Below are 17727 nucleotides of genomic sequence, written 5' to 3' on the forward strand. Positions count from 1 at the left end.
TGTGGTATATTGAAGAATGTTGCACAATGCAAATTAAACTACTTTCTAGCTATTGAACACAAAGATTCTCAATAGTGTTCAGAAAAGAAACTTATGATCATCAGAAAGCTACAAAATGCATAATTGCAATTTTGTTGAGATTGTAATTCTTGACCAAAACTCATTTTCTATTACTCGTATGTAGGTATGATGTTTTTTCTGAACTGGAATCAATTTTCATGCTGTGAGTAAAAAAATTTGAGTTACTATGTTCTGGCTTTTCAGGTTACATCATTTAGGAATTCTACAGCACAGATCCTTGGGACAATGAACTAGAAGCAAAACAATAAAAAGATTGTGGAACAAAAGATCAGATGTACCATTTTGTAGGTAACCGATTAGCGCACACTAATCGAATTAGCGCGAGCTAAATGCTAACATGCCCATAGACTAACATGCACGCTTTAGCGTTTAGCATGTGCTAATCGATTAGTGCGCCTTAGTAAAAGATGGCCTAAGTTATTTGGACACTTATTAGACTAAACTGGTATATCCAATCTTTTGGTCCACAATCTTTTTGTTGTTTTGCTTCATTTCCTTTTTGGAACTTTTTGGTGCTATTTAGATTTTGTTTTGGCACTGAACTAGTAACCATTTACCACATGGATACCTATTTAGTCCTACTGTTTCCTTTTATCCAGTTTGCAATCCACAAAAAAGCATGGCATCCTATCCCACAACTCTAATTTCCTAAGGAGTCTCCAATGAGGGACTTTATCAAATCTACTCCTAAGAACAAGTAGAGAGACCTCACGAGAAATATATTATAGAGAGAAAGTAGGGAAGGAACTTGTACACATCAACCTGAGATAAAGAAGAGTTTATTTAAAACAATCAGCTATTATAAAACAGAACATGCTACATTGCCATAGGACGGTATGTCAGAAACAATCTATCTTGCAAACCCGACATGGTCAATGTTTCAGCTTTATAAAAAAGCCTGCCTCAGGAGTACAGATAATCGTATAAATGCCAATTCTACAAACAGCAAATAAGAACTGGATACATTCACAAAGACCCTGCTAGTCTTTAGCCTTCTAGCAAAGCAGCCCTATGGCAGGTGCATTAACCAAGTGCAAGAAGGTCAGCTCTACAGCTCTCTAAATGGGTACCGTAACTAAAGCGCACAGGACTTTGGCGTGCCAACAATTCCGCTGCCGTGGGGGTGGGGGAAACCCCCTCCCCCCGTACACTGAAAACTGCTGAAGAGCAAAAACAGGAAAAGCATGAGTTTTCAGTGTAGTGGGAGGTTTTCTCCCATGGTAGCACAAACACTTCTAAGTTCCCCAACACCTCCCCTCAGAGCACTAACGGTAACAGCAGAAGTAATGGCACATATTTGTCCTGCACACAAATGTCACTACGGGATTGTCGGTGCGCCAAAGACCTGCACGCTTTTGACGGATTATCCTCTAAATAAATCCAGTCAATTGTGCCCAAGTCCTAAGCAGGCAACTTTATTAAATGCTTTCTTGCAATTGAAATATACTTGTGATTCCTAAACCTAGCTCTGTAGGCACCCCAAGATATCCATGATGATTATTCATGAAATTGGTATACATTACCTCCAGGTTCATGCAAATCTCTCTCATGAACCATTGAGGATATCCTGGCTCCAGGACCAGGTTTGGGAACCACTGCCACCTGACTACGACTTACTCACAATTATCCATTTGTTTACCTCTTCAGAAAAATCGAATAAATTGGTAAGATTTGCTGAACCCATGCTAACTCATTCCCAATAAACTATGGCTATGTGGTAATTTTATTTTTATTCAGTATAGCTTTGACCATTTTATCTAGCACCCACATCAAACTCAGTGGGCTAGAGCTTCCCAAATCACCCCTACAGCTTTTTTAAAATGAAATTGGTATTACATTGACCACCTTTCAATCCTCTGGTGCTGAGGCCATAGCTTTTATCCACAGTGCTACATAAACCAGCACACCTTTATCCACAAAAAAAAAATAATGAAGCAAATTTGTGAGGCAAGACTTCCCTTGGCTGAATCCATGCTGATGCTGTCCCATTAAACCATGTTTGTCTTAATTTTATTCTTTACAATATAGTTTCACTATCTTGGCCAGCACTGAAGTCAGGCTTACTGGTCTGTAATTTTCCAGATCACCTCTAGAACCCTTTTTAAAAATCAGCGTTACATTGGCCACCCTCCAACCTTTAGGTCAGTGTCCTGCAAACTTTGTCGAGCTGTGGTATACTAAACACATTGGCTGTGGCTCAAGGCATACTGAAGTGCAGACAGGCCCTCAGTCACCAGTGGGGGTGCCAGCAGGAGAGAGGGCCGGAAAGGAGGAGAGGCATGTCCTGTAGGCACCCAGATAATGCCTCTCCTCCTCCCCAATGTGTCACGGCACACCTGAAATCTCAGGAGGCACACTAGTGTGCCATGGCACACAGTCTATGATACACTGCTTTAGGTACTAGGAATGATTTCACTTTGATATATGATATCAGCAATTTTATATTTGAGATCTTTCAGTATCCCAGGGTGTATGCCATCCAGTCCACTCTTTAAACTTATCAATTTGGCTGAGTACATCTTCCAAGTTCACTGAAATTTCAGTTTTCCCACATTGTCACTCTTGAAAACTAAATCTTCTTTCATAATGATCAAAGCAAAGAACTCATTCCTAACAATATTTACTAGGGTTTCTAGTAGTCATACTGTCCTAGCAAACAAATTATTTACAGTCATATACTATTTACAAAACCAATGTAAGAATTATTTGCAGCACATACTCTCTCACTTCTACTACCTAGTCTGACTCCATAAAAACATATAGATCTACAAAGAATTTGTACTTTTATGTATTATTAATGGGATTCTCCCATTCTATGAGGGTCATTTCATAAATAATGCACATGTTGGCAACAGTGGGGAATATTGAATATTGAAGGACTGTAAAGAAATACTTGGAAAAAAAACAAAACATGTAAATTTTAAAAAGTGTGCATTATTTATGAAATGACCCTCGTATATCTTTGAGAGCAATTACAAGCTTCTAGTTAAACTGTGTGTGAAAGATGTATGGCTAAACATTTACATTGTATTTGTTTTTTAAAAAAGCCTAAATTCTGCAGTAGAAAAGGTAAATTCGTGCATCTCCAAATAGTTACAGTTCTAACAGCAGTCATTTGAGAAGATTTTAATCAAACAATTTAAAGAGCGAGGTCTTTATTAATAGTCTTAATTTTAAAAAGTTCAAACTTAATTCGTTACCCTTTTTATGTTAAGGCAAAGTTATCTACACAAGAAACATTTACTGTTTACAAATTCATTTTACATTCAAATCACATTGCTTGCAGAGTTATCTTTCACATGAAAGGTTACAGTCTTTAGTACAGAATTCATACTTATACAATGACAATTACCAAAGCATCTAATTGGAAAACATGTCAAGATGCACAGTATGTCCTGCTTACAGACAAATTTCACTAAATACAGTAACAGTTTCAGTTTACAGAAGTGGAGCCATAACATTGGCCAGCTCAAAAGTAGTATACATCATTTGAGAATATATTAGAATCTATTTTCATTTGAGGCTTATTATTAAGTTTCAAATAATCCGTTTTCATATTCAGTTAAAAATAGTCAATTACATGAAACTATCCAGGTTTTTCATAACTACGCATCAGAACTTGTCCATAAAGTATGAGTATAATGATCTTCAAACACCATTATAGCTTGAGAATCACACTGCTTATCCAAATCTGAGTTACTGCAACTTATTTGGTGCATACTAGAAATAATAAATAACAAATTCTGCAAAGTGATATATTAGACTGTACATGGTGCTTTTAGTGTAAAAAAGCTGGAATTTATCAACTTGTTTGGCTAATTTAGGATTTCCATTTCAGTTTTCTTTGTACTGCCTTGGGTTTAGCACTATAAGGATCCTAGAATATTTACATAAAATTAAGTTTAATGATTTACCATCAATGCTTTATTATACATTAATACCAAAATACTATATTAAACTCCTACATGTTTCACTCAAAAAATGTTAATATACTCGCCTGAAGATTTTCATAAATAATCCACAGCAGCCTAAATATTGCACTTAGAATTTAAACAATGCTCATTTGCTATCTCAAAGACTAAAACAAAATTAGATAAGGATTCAGGGCAGGTATACACTTTAGATGTTGCTGGCCTCTCAAGGTTATTCTGCATTTGTACATAGGTAGCACAGCCATGTACAGATACTCTGCAGCTTACTGGAGAGGGAATGGTAACCATATGTAATGGAATTCATAGACTAAAATACTTAGAAGAATGATGTGTCAGCTGAAAAAGCCCCAGCAAGTCTGAAATCCTCTTTTGTTAAGACACTGTACATGCGTTGTGGAAGTACTTTAGAGTAAGGTGCAGGTCGAGGCACCGTTGTTCGCAAAATAATTTCACGGCCAGCTGGTGATGGAAAATCTGAGACTGCTCCTGAATTCTGTTTTCGATCTTCATAAAAACCAGGTCTCTTCAATTCATCATCCAGTGAAGACATTGTTGCAGCCTTTAAGAAAATGTCAAACACTTAATGGATGTTGAGGAAAGCTGCAGTATCAATTGAAACATGTAGATGAACTTTCAGATGGGCTGATGATTTGACAAACATAGTATACACAAGTCAAAGAAAGAAAATCAGAAAAACAAAGTCTTATAAACTCTAATATGTCTGCATATGTAGATGGAGAAATTAGGTCTTGGGTCATTCCATGTCAAGTGATCAGATTCTTGGAAAGTGCCCTGCATGACCATCACGGATTTTGATGAAACTTCATATGCAGAGTCCACCATGTCTCAAACGAACTTTGGTAAAGTTTTAGTTTCGCCTGTGGAATATTTAGTTTCGCCTGTGGAGATATAGCCATTTGTTTGACCCCATACCACAATGAAATACAGTACGACAATGACATTCTGACAACTTTGAGACACAATATCTCCCGAGCTGTGTTTCCAAAAAAACTGAAACTTAGCTACCCTGCACAACTTTTGGAGCTCTGTTCATTGCTACCAATAACAATTTTTGCCGAGCGCTGATTGAATGCCTGAATTACAGTAAACTTGGCCGAAAAAATTAGTGCTCCAAAAAAAGTCAAAGTTTGACATTACTTAGCTCCCACAATAATTGAGTAATAAATGCGAAATTTGGCGCATAATGTCTCAGTATAACGTTGTTTTCAAAAGTACAATTTCAACCTCCAAGCTCTTTCCATTAGTTTACAAATTAAGTGTAAAGTTGCTAATTTGTGTAAAAAGGCCAAAAATAGGGTATTTTCAGCCTGCTTTTACAGAAAAATACCTTTTAGAAACTCTTTCAAATCAGTCTCATTAGAAAGAGCATATTTCAAACCCCCTAGAAAAGTGGACTTCATTTTTCAACGCAGGTTAACAATGGCTGAAAAAGGGGGACAAAGTTGGGAGACATTGCCACGGCAACAACCTCTATTTCAACATAGTTCTGTCATTTTTAAAGTTACAGTTTTGTATTGACGTAGTATTACTACTACTCTATTGCATTGGTCCATGGTGACATTGTCACTACCAGTTCAAGAGTTTGAACTGGCAACCCCATCGCCATAGGGATCACGCCCGATAGCTGTGCAATACCAGCCACGGGTGGGCCACTTCGTCCAGGTTCCCAAGCCTCGCATTTGGTTTCTTTGTCAAGGTTCCAAAGCCTTTTGTTGGTATCTTTCTGGTTCCAAAGCCAATGATTAGGGTGTCTTATCCTAGGTTCCCAAGCCTAAATTGGGTATCTTATATGGTTCCCAAGCCGAAGTGAAGTCCACTTTGATTTTAACTGCCAGCAATCTTTATAACATTATGTTAAATTTTTGAGCCACTTTCTTCAATGCAGTTTCTGGAAATTGATATTGGCGGCCGGATGATGTAACTGAAGGGGCACAAAGCATGCAGATGAGGTGTTGCTCTGGAACCCAACAAACGTCTTGTCTTTCTGGCCAATAAAACGAATGAGCTGGACCGTGAGGATGCATAAATTTTATCAATGCATCATTTTGTTCAATTGAGACTTCAACAACGTTGCCTATCCACCATTGATTATCGTAAGTACAGGCAACGTAGCAACCAGGAAAGATTTCGGACACTTTCAAATTTGGAATGGCAGTATCAGAAATTTTGGCAACAAAATTTATTGTGTCATTGAAACTTTGCGGGAAGAAATATCTAAATTTTGGGTGCCAGATAGTGGTGGACGTGTTTGCCCAGGACTGCAGTGCTCACCTGACAGCTTGAGCCAGAGCGTCGGGAGCGGACCCCTTCAGGCACTTGTGAGGGAGACTGACCTGACGTCATCGCGGGTCCTTTCACAGTCCGTGAAAGGGACGCCGCAACTGCATCTCCCTGGAAGAAATATCTAAATTTTGGGTGCCAGATAGTGGTGGACGTGTTTGCCCAGGACTGCAGTGCTCACCTGACAGCTTGAGCCAGAGCGTCGGGAGCGGACCCCTTCAGGCACTTGTGAGGGAGACTGACCTGACGTCATCGCGGGTCCTTTCACAGTCCGTGAAAGGGACGCCGCAACTGCATCTCCCTGGAAGAAATATCTAAATTTTGGGTGCCAGATAGTGGTGGACGTGTTTGCCCAGGACTGCAGTGCTCACCTGACAGCTTGAGCCAGAGCGTCGGGAGCGGACCCCTTCAGGCACTTGTGAGGGAGACTGACCTGACGTCATCGCGGGTCCTTTCACAGTCCGTGAAAGGGACGCCGCAACTGTGGCGCGCGGCCGCAGGGCGTGGCCAAAGGGGCGTGCCCTAAGGGGCCAGCCCCTTGGGAGCCCCTTGGAGACTCTGGGAGACAAGGGGAGCAGAACTAATTGTATGTATTTTTGTATTTTTTGAATTTACTATGGGGAAAAGAAAAGGGAAACCAAAAGCATCAACACCTAATTTACCGGGTCCCATAGAAAGACACCTTGTTTCAACCAGTGCCTTGGGCCATGGTCAGGGAGTTGACTCGCTATCAGGGGCGTCTCTTAGTCCCCCAGGAAGAACTCCACCGCCTCCACCAAATGCTCCAGTAGTTCTGGATCCTAATTTAGGTTCCAGTTCTCAACCTGGTGGAGTATCTGTGCAACAGGTGATGCCCCCATTAGTTTTTGGGGACATACCTAAAGCCTTATCATTCCAAGATGAGGCTTTGTTTGCAAGAGACTCCCAGGTAGAGCCACAGGAGGTAACGCTTAAAGATTTATGGCAAATAAATACTAGAATGGAGGGGTTATTAAAGTCAGTGGTGACTCAGGATGTAAAATTTTCTCAGGAGGTGATAGAAAAGTTGGAAAATGTGGATGCTAACTTGAAAATTATGGAAAAATGTATTAGAACAACTGAGTCTCAAGTGGTCACATTGCAAGCAGTGACCTCTACAACAGTTAAAGATTCTCATATTACTCATATGAAATTTGAGAAAATGGAAAATTTTCAAAGGGCAAAAAATCTAAGGTTAGTTAATTTCCCAAGAACTGAATTATTATCTCCAGAAATATTGATTAGGAAATATTTTAAGGAAATATTGGGATTGACTGACGTAGAGAATTTGCCCATAACAAATTTATATTATATTCCCCAGAGAAAGAAAGTTCCTATAGGAATGGGTGTAGATCAGTTGGAACAGATTGATTTTGATTTAACTGGTTTTTTGGAGGACTCTCAAGATAGAATTCAAACTAGATCTACCCTATTGATAACATGTGCAAGAGAAATAGATAAATCTTTAATAATGAAGGCTTATTTTCGGAATAAGCAAGAAAAATTCTGCGGAGATAATGTAATGATTTTTCCAGATGTGGCCCAAGCCACGCAATTGAGGAGAAAAGCTTTTTTAGCTTTGAAATCAAGAGTATTGGCTTTGGGAGCCACTTTTTATTTAAAATTTCCTTGTAAGTGCTTAATAAAATTTAAGGATACTGAATATGTATATTGGGATTCGAATCAGTTAGAACAATTTTTACAACTTAATGAAGTTAGTTAGACATCACTGATTTAATATTTGGAGTTTAAAGTATTGATGCACCATTAATGTTGATCTTTGATCAGGGATTATATCAAGAATTGTTTCTGTTTAAATATTGGATATTTTCTCCCAATTATGTGGACTTGAGGAGCTAGTGGAATGTTTAAATATTAGTTAGGTTTTTATTTTTATTGTGATTTCCTTCCTAAGTTGTTATCTGTATAAATGATAATGATGTAAAAATTTGATAAATAAATAATAAAAAAAAAAAAAAAAAAAAAGAAACTTTGCTGACACGAACCGAGTTTGAGTCGACTGGTACAAATTGGTGGTGCTCTCTGGTACCGGCTACTGTGCTGCTTTCATGCCATCTTTCTTCTTGAAACTTTTTGCTTTCTTCAATTTCTTCTTTTGGAACATAAATGTATTTAACTCCGTGTATATTTTGGTCACAAAAGTTAAATAGATCCTTTGGCATCAATATTTGATCCGCTGATGGTCTTTGGAGGCTAGCCCGGGCAGCCAGTCGTTTAGTTGTTCCACCAACTCCATCGCAGGGTGATTTTCCGTGGCTAGTTCCAAAAAAATTCCATTCAGCCTCAATGTTGAAATCATTTCTGTGATTGCACAAATTCACAAAGTTCTTGTAGTTTTTATATTGTGCAGCTGAGCCGTCACTGAAGTAGTATATTTTGGTAATGTTTGTTTGAGTTACCAAAAATTCGATCAACTTTTGAATAAACACGTGTACAGATATCGTATCATGTTGCATATGATCAGAAATAATGCAACAGTTTACAACTTGCAATGTACCCACTTCATTGAGGTAATATGCAACAAAAGGATGTACCGTAGCTTGTGAATTTTCCCAGCGAAAGCCTTGGGCGGCATCCTGTACAACAAATGAGTAATTTTCAGCGAAATCCATCAAAACGATCATTTCCGTTTCTTTTAAGCCTCTCTTCAACATCTTCAAATATTCACTTTGATGTTTTGAAATGAAATGGTGGCTTGTCAACTTCCAAATCTTGCTTGCAAGTCTTTCAATAAAGTTGTCCATGTGAACCCATTGCTTAAATTCTATTGATTCTTCTGGATCTAAATACTTGAATATTTCTTCCAGGAATGCTGTTAGTGCTTCTTCACCAGGCAGTTTTGACATCGTTGTAGCATACAGTCCTTGACATTTAGGTCGCACACAGTTTTTTCCATAAGAACTTTGTAGTTCTCTTTGACATTGGCGCCTTGTAGCATGAGCTTTACATTTTGATGTATCGTGCAGACACACACGGAGTGTGCACCTGATGCACCAACGGTTACACACCACTTTGGCCTGAGCTCACAGAATTTGGAAAAACCAATTTCAGTTCCGTATTTGTTACAGTACGCCACATATAGCTCTTTTAAATTACACAACAGCAGCCGCTTTTGCTTTTGTACTTTTAAACCATTGAGGCGGACTGAAATGCAATCTTTTTTGCCAGGACATATTCTGCTGAATTCATCGTCTTCGTAAAAATCTTGAACTCTATTTGCAATTTCTTTTGGAAGGGACTTGCCAATTTTTGCATCAGGTATAGAACAAATGGCCTTTCTCTTTCTTTACTTTTTGGGCTGTTCTGACCATGCGCTCTGAAACGCCAAACTTAATTGCTGTTTCCTTTATTGACCAACTTTTTGGGGCCATCGTCAATAATTGAACTTTCATTGACCTGTTGGATATTGCAATTTTCGTTTTCATTTCTTCAATGAGGTCAGTGTAATCTTCACATAACTTGCATTCTACAGACTGACGAGACGGCCCAACTTCTTCAGCTGAAACTCCAGCAGCAGATGTAATCTTCTTGGCTATCACATTCTGCACACGTTCAATTTTTTGTATCACATAGCCGGCTTTATCTCTACTAGCTAACCTTCGAATTTTCAATGGAGAGGTTCCTAAAGCAGTCAAGCTTTGATCAACTGCATCGGAGATGCTGATATCAAAATCGTCTGAAGATGAAGATGCTGCAGTAGCTTCACTCATTGAAACGTATTGGGCTTTGCACCTACTGCAAAGTTTCTGACCTGGCTTGATATTTATTTTTGCCACTTTTCTAAAATCATTAGACATGGCAAGATCGACTTTTAACAATCCACTTTGAACAATGTGATTTTTCTTTTCAAATGGATTACAACACGATGTTTGCTTTAATTCGTATTTGTCGAGATACTTTGCTTTGTGGTGGAGACAGATTTGGTCTTTATCCATCGGTTCAACTTCAGAGCGCCGAGTGATAAGCAATTTTTCATCGGTTGACAAATTATGTAAAAAAATTAGCCCACATTTTTTAGAATAAAATGTGCCGTCATGACACTTTGACAACAATTTTTGCCCAATGGCACAGTCTGGCAGAAAAGAATTATTATTAGTCGATTCGTTGGCATCCATTTTAAACTGAATTAATAATAATGTGGATCTGAAAAAGAAAACAAGTTGTAATTTGTGATCTGCATGCAACAAAATTATCAACTCAATTTCTAGTTAGGAATAATCATTAATTAAGAACACTATAATTGTACCCAAAGCTTGAGTAAAAATAAACAGGGAAAAAAAGTGTGAAAAGTGACATAATTGTAAGTTGAAACGTAGGCCGTTGACATGGTGACATCTCCCAACTTTGTCCCCCTTTTTCGGGCATTGTTAACCTGCGTTGAAAAATGAAGCCCACTTTTCTAGGGGGTTTGAAATATGCTCTAATGAGACTGATTTGAAAGAGTTTCTGAAAGGTATTTTTCTGTAAAAGCAGGCTGAAAATACCCTATTTTTGGCCTTTTTACACAAATTAGCAACTTTACACTTAATTTGTAAACTAATGGAAAGAGCTTGGAGGTTGAAATTGTACTTTTGAAAACAACGTTGTACTGAGACATTATGCGCCAAATTTCGCATTTATTACTCAATTATTGTGGGAGCTAAGTAATGTCAAACTTTGACTTTTTTTGGAGCACTAATTTTTTCGGCCAAGTTTACTGTAATTCAGCCATTCACTCAGTGCTCGACAAAAATTATTATTGGTAGCACTGAATAGAGCTCCAAAAGTTGTGCAGGGTAGCTAAGTTTCAGGTTTTTTGGAAACATAGCTCGTGAGATATTGTGTCTCAAAGTTGTCAGAATGTCACTGTCGTACTGTATGTCATTGCAGTATGGGGTCAAACAAATGGCTATATCTCCACGAATATTCCACAGGCGAAACTAAAACTTTACCAAAGTTCATTTGATACATGTGGGACTTTGTGCATAAAGTTTTATCAAAATCCGTGATGGTCATGCAGGGAGCCCTTGATCACTTGACATGGAATAACCCTCTTACCTAATAATTTTCTTTCCATTATCCCTTCATACTATTCCAAATAAGTGGGATAGTTGTTCATTCACCGGCAGGTGGAGACAGAAACAACGAAGAACTGCCCGATATAGGTCCTCTCCAACCCACAGCTCCTTAGTATTTTCAGAAACAAGCAGAGGGAACAAAGGAATCAAGAGCCAGACAACCCTTTAAATCAACCCTTGCCCTGACTCAAACCTCCTACTGCAAAACCCTTCCATCAAATTTACCTGTCCTTTTTTTCCTTCTTTGGAAATACGGCTGAGTAGCTACAGACCAAATACTGAGTGCACCGCAGCTCCCTAGACCCACAGAGGGAGGGCCTCTGAAATAGTGTTAAGGACTAATGGAAAAAAAATTATCAGGTAAGACCTAATTTCTCCTTCCATAGTGTCCTTCCCACTATTCCAGACCAGTAGGATGTTCCAAAGTAGACCTTATCAAGGGAAAGTAAAAGTAGCTGCTGCCTGCAACACTGAAGCCCCAAAACATGCATTCAAAGGAGCCACATCAATCTGGTAATGCCTGACAAAGGAATGGAAAACATAAGAATAGCCTTACTGGGTCAGACCAATGGTCCATGAAGCCCAGTAGCCTGTTCTCAAGATGGCCAATTCAGGTCACTAGTACCTGGCCAAAATCCAAGGAGTAGCAATATTCTATGCTACCGATACAGAGCAAGCAGTGGCTTCCCCATATCTTTCTCAATAATGGACTTTTCCTCCAGGAACTTGTCCAAACCTTTCTTAAAACTAGCTACGTTATCCGCTCTTACCACATCCTCTGGCAATGCGTTCCGGAGCTTAACTATTCTCTGAGTGAAAAAAAATTTCCTCCTATTAGTTTTAAAAGTATTTCCCTGTAACTTCATTGAATGTTCCCTAGTCTTTGCAATTTTTGACAGAGTGAAAAATTGATCCACTTGTACCCGTTCTACTCCACTCAGGATTTTGTAGACTTCAATCATATCTCCCCTCAGCTGGCTCTTTTTCAAGCTGAAGAGCCCTAACCATTTTAGTCTTTCCTCATAGGAGAGAAGTTCCATTCCCTTTACCATCTTGGTCACTCTTCTTTGAACCTTTTCTAGCGCCACTATATCTTTCTTGAGATAAGGAGACCAGAATTGAACGCAATACTCCAGATGAGGTCGCATCATGGAGCGATACAGGGGCATTATAACATTCTTAGTCTTGTTAACCATCCCTTTTTTAACAATTCCTAGCATCCTGTTTGCTTTTTTGGGCCACCACCGCACATTGTGCGGAAGGTTTCATCGTATCTACAGATCTTGACTGGCAACAAAAGGGCCACCTCTGCCCACAAAAATGCCAAGTGGAATAAGCTCTCAACCGACTCAGAGGCTGAGACCCCAACAACATATATGTCGACACTATGGCCTCCTTTTATCCATTGTGCAGTCATGGCCTTAGAAACTGCCAAACCTCTCCGCTGACCAGCATATAAAACAAATAACCGATTAGACTGACAGAATGCATTGGTCACTTTGAGGTACTGCTGGAGTACCTGGTGAACATCCAACAATCTGAGGCTCTCAAACTGAGCACCCAAATCCTCCCTTCAAAAGGAGGGAACTCAACTGACTAGGTAGAAACACCAAAATCACCTTGGGTAAAAAGGATGGGATTGGTCACAACACTCCCACCTCCATAAACCACAAGAAAGACTATTTGATTTATTTAATTCGTTTTCTATCCTGCTTTCCCCAAAGAGCTCAGAACAGGTTACAGGTTAAACATACATAATAGAAAACCAAAAAAACTCTGTGGAGTGACGATGTTCCCAAATGGACTTTATTTGAAAGTATCAAAGTTCCAAAGGTACACTAAAATCATCCACATAAAATAATTCCATCTACATAAAAGTAAAACATCCACATAAGAGCCTTAAAGGACCTAGTCCGCTAGGGATACAGGACCCAACACGGTCTGCGTTTCAACAAAAAGTCTTCTTCAGGAGTCCCTGGGGGTCCTATAAAGGTGAGTACATGGGAAACAATTGTGTGGTGAACCGGAAGTGAGACACTGCTAGCATTTGCAATGGAAACATACATAATATACAGTTATGCCATAATTACAATACAAGTTAATGATACAAGTTTTTATCCTAACTCAAGTTTTATTATTAAAATTTTATATAGTCGCCTATTAAAAAAATTTCTAGGTGAGATACAAAATTAAAAATTGATAATGTTAAAAACACAGACATAATGTCAAGCTAACTGGACATACTGCAACATGGAGGGAAGAAGGGGAGGAACTACATTTGTTATAGGATAGCTGAACAATTAAGGTAAGAACATATTGTAAGGGGGGAAAAACCAGTAAGTAGGATACTAGAGGTCTAATACCAATATACATAATATATAGTTTACAGGTTACAATTTGCCACAGTTATCTTTACAGTGCAAGTTTTTTTAATATAAGTTTTTATCCTAACTTGACACACACTAGGGATCTAATACCAATATACATAATGTACAGTTTACAGGTTAAATTTGTCATAGTTATAGTGTTTAAAAAACAATGCTTGAAGTTCCAAAATCCTCCTCGCTGAAGGTATAGCCACTAGGAAGTTCACCTTCATCATCTGAGGTAAGCCATACACATTGGCTCAAAAGGGGCCTTCTGCAAGTCCCTAAGAATCAAATTTAGGTTCCATTCCAAAGAAAGCCTACCCCTTTCAGGAAATGCAATACATCTGGGTGAGCTGCCAAAGGGGAGTTTTGAATGCACCCATAAAAGTAAGCCAAAGTCGCTACCTGGACCTTGAGAGAACTGAGCACCAAACCACCATGACAGGATCTGAGACAGAGGCTGAAAATGGAGACATAGCACTCTCCACACACCATGCCTCAAAGGTTCTCCACACTCTAGCATACACATCAGATGCTAAGCACTTCTGGGCCTGCAACAATATCACAATCACAGACTTCAAGTATCCCTTACATCTCAATCTTGACCTCTCAAGGGCCATGACATAAGATCAAAGGGGATGGATCCTTCATCAGCACTGACCTTTGCCGGAGCAGGCCCAATGATTGTGGAAAGTGTAGAGGTTGCCCATCCCGAAGGTGGATCAGGTCTGCATACAACGGTCTCTGGGGCCAATCTGGAGCCACAATGACAAGTCACCCTCCTGAAAATGCAGCCTATAATGGGAAAACAAATACAGCAGAGAATTGCTTGGCCAGGGCAACAGATGTGCGTCCACCTCTCAACTATCTGGCTCTCTCCAACGACTGAAGAAAGAGTCCACCTTGGTACCATCAGGTCCAGACTTGTTCGGCCCCAGCACTGAATTATGAGCCAGAAGGCTTCATTCTACAACTTCCACTTTCCCGAATCCAGAGCACTGTGACTCAGAAAGTCCACATGAACGTTTAGGGACCCCACAATGACAAACAGAGAAGCTGGCTCTCTGCCCACTTCATGAGGAGAGCTGCTTCATCTGCTGTTGCACTATCTAACAACACTCAAACCGAAGCTTGCCCCAGAAATGGTGCAAACTCCAGCAGAGCCAAGCAAATTGCTTGCAGCTCTTTTCACACCTCCCTAAGCCAGAGACTCCAAGAAGAGAATTGTGACAAGATGGGAGAACTCAGTTGGTACCCATCTCTGTGAAGTCCTTAGACCCACTGGTCTGATGTAATTGTGGTCCACTCCTCCACAAATTGATTTAACTGACCTCCCACTGGCGGGGAGAGAAGTAGACTAGCCTCATCTCATTGTGCACTGCTGGCCAAGGCAGGAGACTTCACCTGTCCTTCCTGCCTCTTGTCTGCTCGAAAGGAGCCCTGGACTGCTGCCGACTGGGTTTATAGCGCTTACTCTCAGAAGCACACCCTAGAGATGGACGAGCCCAAACGCTTGAGCCCTCTGGCCTATCTTCCGGCAAATGTTGCAGTTTGGTCTCCTCCTTCTCCATGACCAGATTTGTGAGGTCCTCTCAAAAAAGAGACCTACCCTGAAAGGGTAACCGCACCAGCTGCAACTTTGAAGTGGCATCTGCTGCCCAATTCCTTAGCCAGAGGTGTCAGAGCCACCACTGCAAGGAATGACCCTAGCAAAGGCCTAGAGCATTAAATCCCATCTGCCAGACCAGCCTCCATCTGTGTAGAAAGATGCGAGTCTGGACCCAGCGCATGTTGGTACCATTGCAAGCATGATCTTGCTACAAAGGCAGAGCATACTGAGGTCATAACATAACGTCGCCACCTTGAAGGCCTGATTTAGGGCATGCTCGATTTTCCTATCCTGCAGATCCTTGAGAGCAATACCCCTCTTCTGCCAGCAAGGTTGTTCTCTTTGTTACTGCCAAAACCAAAGGATCCACTTTTGGTACCTGGAACCCCTCTTTAACCTATGGCAAAAGGGGGTAGAACCCAGCCATAGCCTGGCCTACCTTCAGGCCCATATCCAGCATCTGCCACACAACAGAAATCAGGTCTTGAATACCCGGATTAATGGGAAAGACCTTAGGCAAACTCCACAGACCCCTCATCACTGAAGGCTTCTGAAGACCAGCAACGGAAGCGTCATCAATTGAAAGTGCCGCCAGCTCCTTCGAAATGAGAGACCCCACTTCCTTCTTTTGGAACAGTCGCAAGACCTAAGGATCATTGCCTACTTGATTATATTGCTTATTTAGCACTCTCTTTATTATTTGAGCACACTGGAGGGGTCCAGTGATGGTGTACAGGTGAGAGGTCATTGTATCTTTATCATTTGATGTAAAGCGCTGGAGAATTCCTCCGTTTGCTTACCTTCCACACTGAGGACTCCTCCGTTCACAAACTATATTATATAGATGATTTGGTGCCTTAGACAGGTTTGGCTGCTCTGAGAGTCTATTAGACTGTTCACTGCTTCTTGTTGTATCTTTTATACTTTAGGGGGGGGAGCTCCCCTTCCTCTAAAGACTCCTGTGAAACCTCTTCTGAACATATGCAGGCGGTGGATGAGGAGGACACGGCAACACATCCCTGCCACCCTCCCCAGGAAGGCTTATCCGGCGACGCTTAGGAACTGGAGGCACCGCCTGCATCACCAGCAGGTCAGTAGTCACAAAACATGAAATTATAGACCCCCCCACACACACACACTACAGGACCACCAGAAGACTCCAAGGTCTCTGCCTGAGCCTGCTTCATGAGAAAGACTTGATGCAACAGCAGGACAAACTCTGGGGAAAATAGTGCCTCCAGTAGCTGAGACATGACCAAAGTGCCTGAGGAAGAAGGTTCTGGAACAATCAAGAACCCAGGAAGCAGGGAAGCTGCTAAAACCTCAGAGTCATGTGGCACATAAATGGCTGGAAACCGCTGCCTCCAACTCTGCTGAACCGGAAGGTCGCAAATCCTACTGCTGCTGCTCAACATTTTTATATGAAACTATGGCATCCTCCTTGGTAACCGCAACCCTTCCTCACCTTACATTAGCACTTCCCCAAGACCTCCCGATGCGCACCACAGACTCTGCTGGAGCCGATATAGAGGAACCACAAAAAATTGCTAACTTCTCTAAGGCAGCCACCAGAACCTCCCAACTTGATTGGGAAACCCCTTTCACCGGCTTGAGGATTCCCTGGGCTGACTCGGCACAGCCTGAAGAGCTGCTGGGAGCTCAGTGTTTGACTCCCGCCTCAGCCTGACCTTTTTTTTTTTTTAAGTGCCAGCCCACAAATAATGTAGAGACTGAAATTAAAAACTATAGAGACAAATGAAAAACTATAGGCTATAAAAACAAAGCCAATTCCTTTTTCTTAGGCTGACGAGTCCTGAGCTCACCAAGCTTGTGCCCCTCAAGGCAAATGTCACAAAGCTCAAATGGGAGCCAGTTCATCAATCGGACCAGGAATGGTATATCCAGTATTCAGAGCTATTAGCTATGACCATCCACCTGCTTAGAAACAGAAAATATTGAGGGGCTGTGGGATCAGAGAGGACCTATATCAGGCAGCTCTTTGTTGTTTCTATCTTCATCTGATGGTCAATGGACATAATTAACCCACTGGTCTGGAACAGTAAGGAGGACACTATGGAAGGTGAATTATGCTAGTTAGTTTTTAAAGTTTATATTTTAAAGCAAGAGCCTCATATAACTAGCTACTGATTTTAAAAATCTATTTACTGTGTTTAAGACTCCTGAAAAATCCTAGTCTGACAGTACCCAAACCCAGTTATGTATGTTGTCAATCTGTGCAGTTCCTCAAAATAACCTGTCTCACAGCCTTATTCATGCTCTAAAGAAGTGTTTTTTCAAGTCATTCCTGGTATATCCTCTAACCAGTTTGATTTTCAGGG

General features: G+C 40.5%; 1 protein-coding gene across 1 annotated transcript in view; it reads right to left on the minus strand.

Annotated features, from left to right (window-relative positions):
- Positions 1-854: 854 nt before the first annotated feature.
- Positions 855-17727, minus strand: part of RAB3GAP1 (RAB3 GTPase activating protein catalytic subunit 1) — a 168333-nt gene continuing 151460 nt past the window's right edge. Inside the window, exon 24 of the mRNA XM_033945735.1 lies at positions 855-4572. Within this exon, the coding sequence (XP_033801626.1) occupies positions 4330-4572 (243 nt within the window). The 3' untranslated portion in view covers positions 855-4329. The remainder of the gene's footprint in view (positions 4573-17727) is intronic.

This window comes from Geotrypetes seraphini, chromosome 5, assembly GCF_902459505.1.
Source record: "Geotrypetes seraphini chromosome 5, aGeoSer1.1, whole genome shotgun sequence".
Lineage (NCBI taxonomy): Eukaryota > Metazoa > Chordata > Amphibia > Gymnophiona > Dermophiidae > Geotrypetes > Geotrypetes seraphini.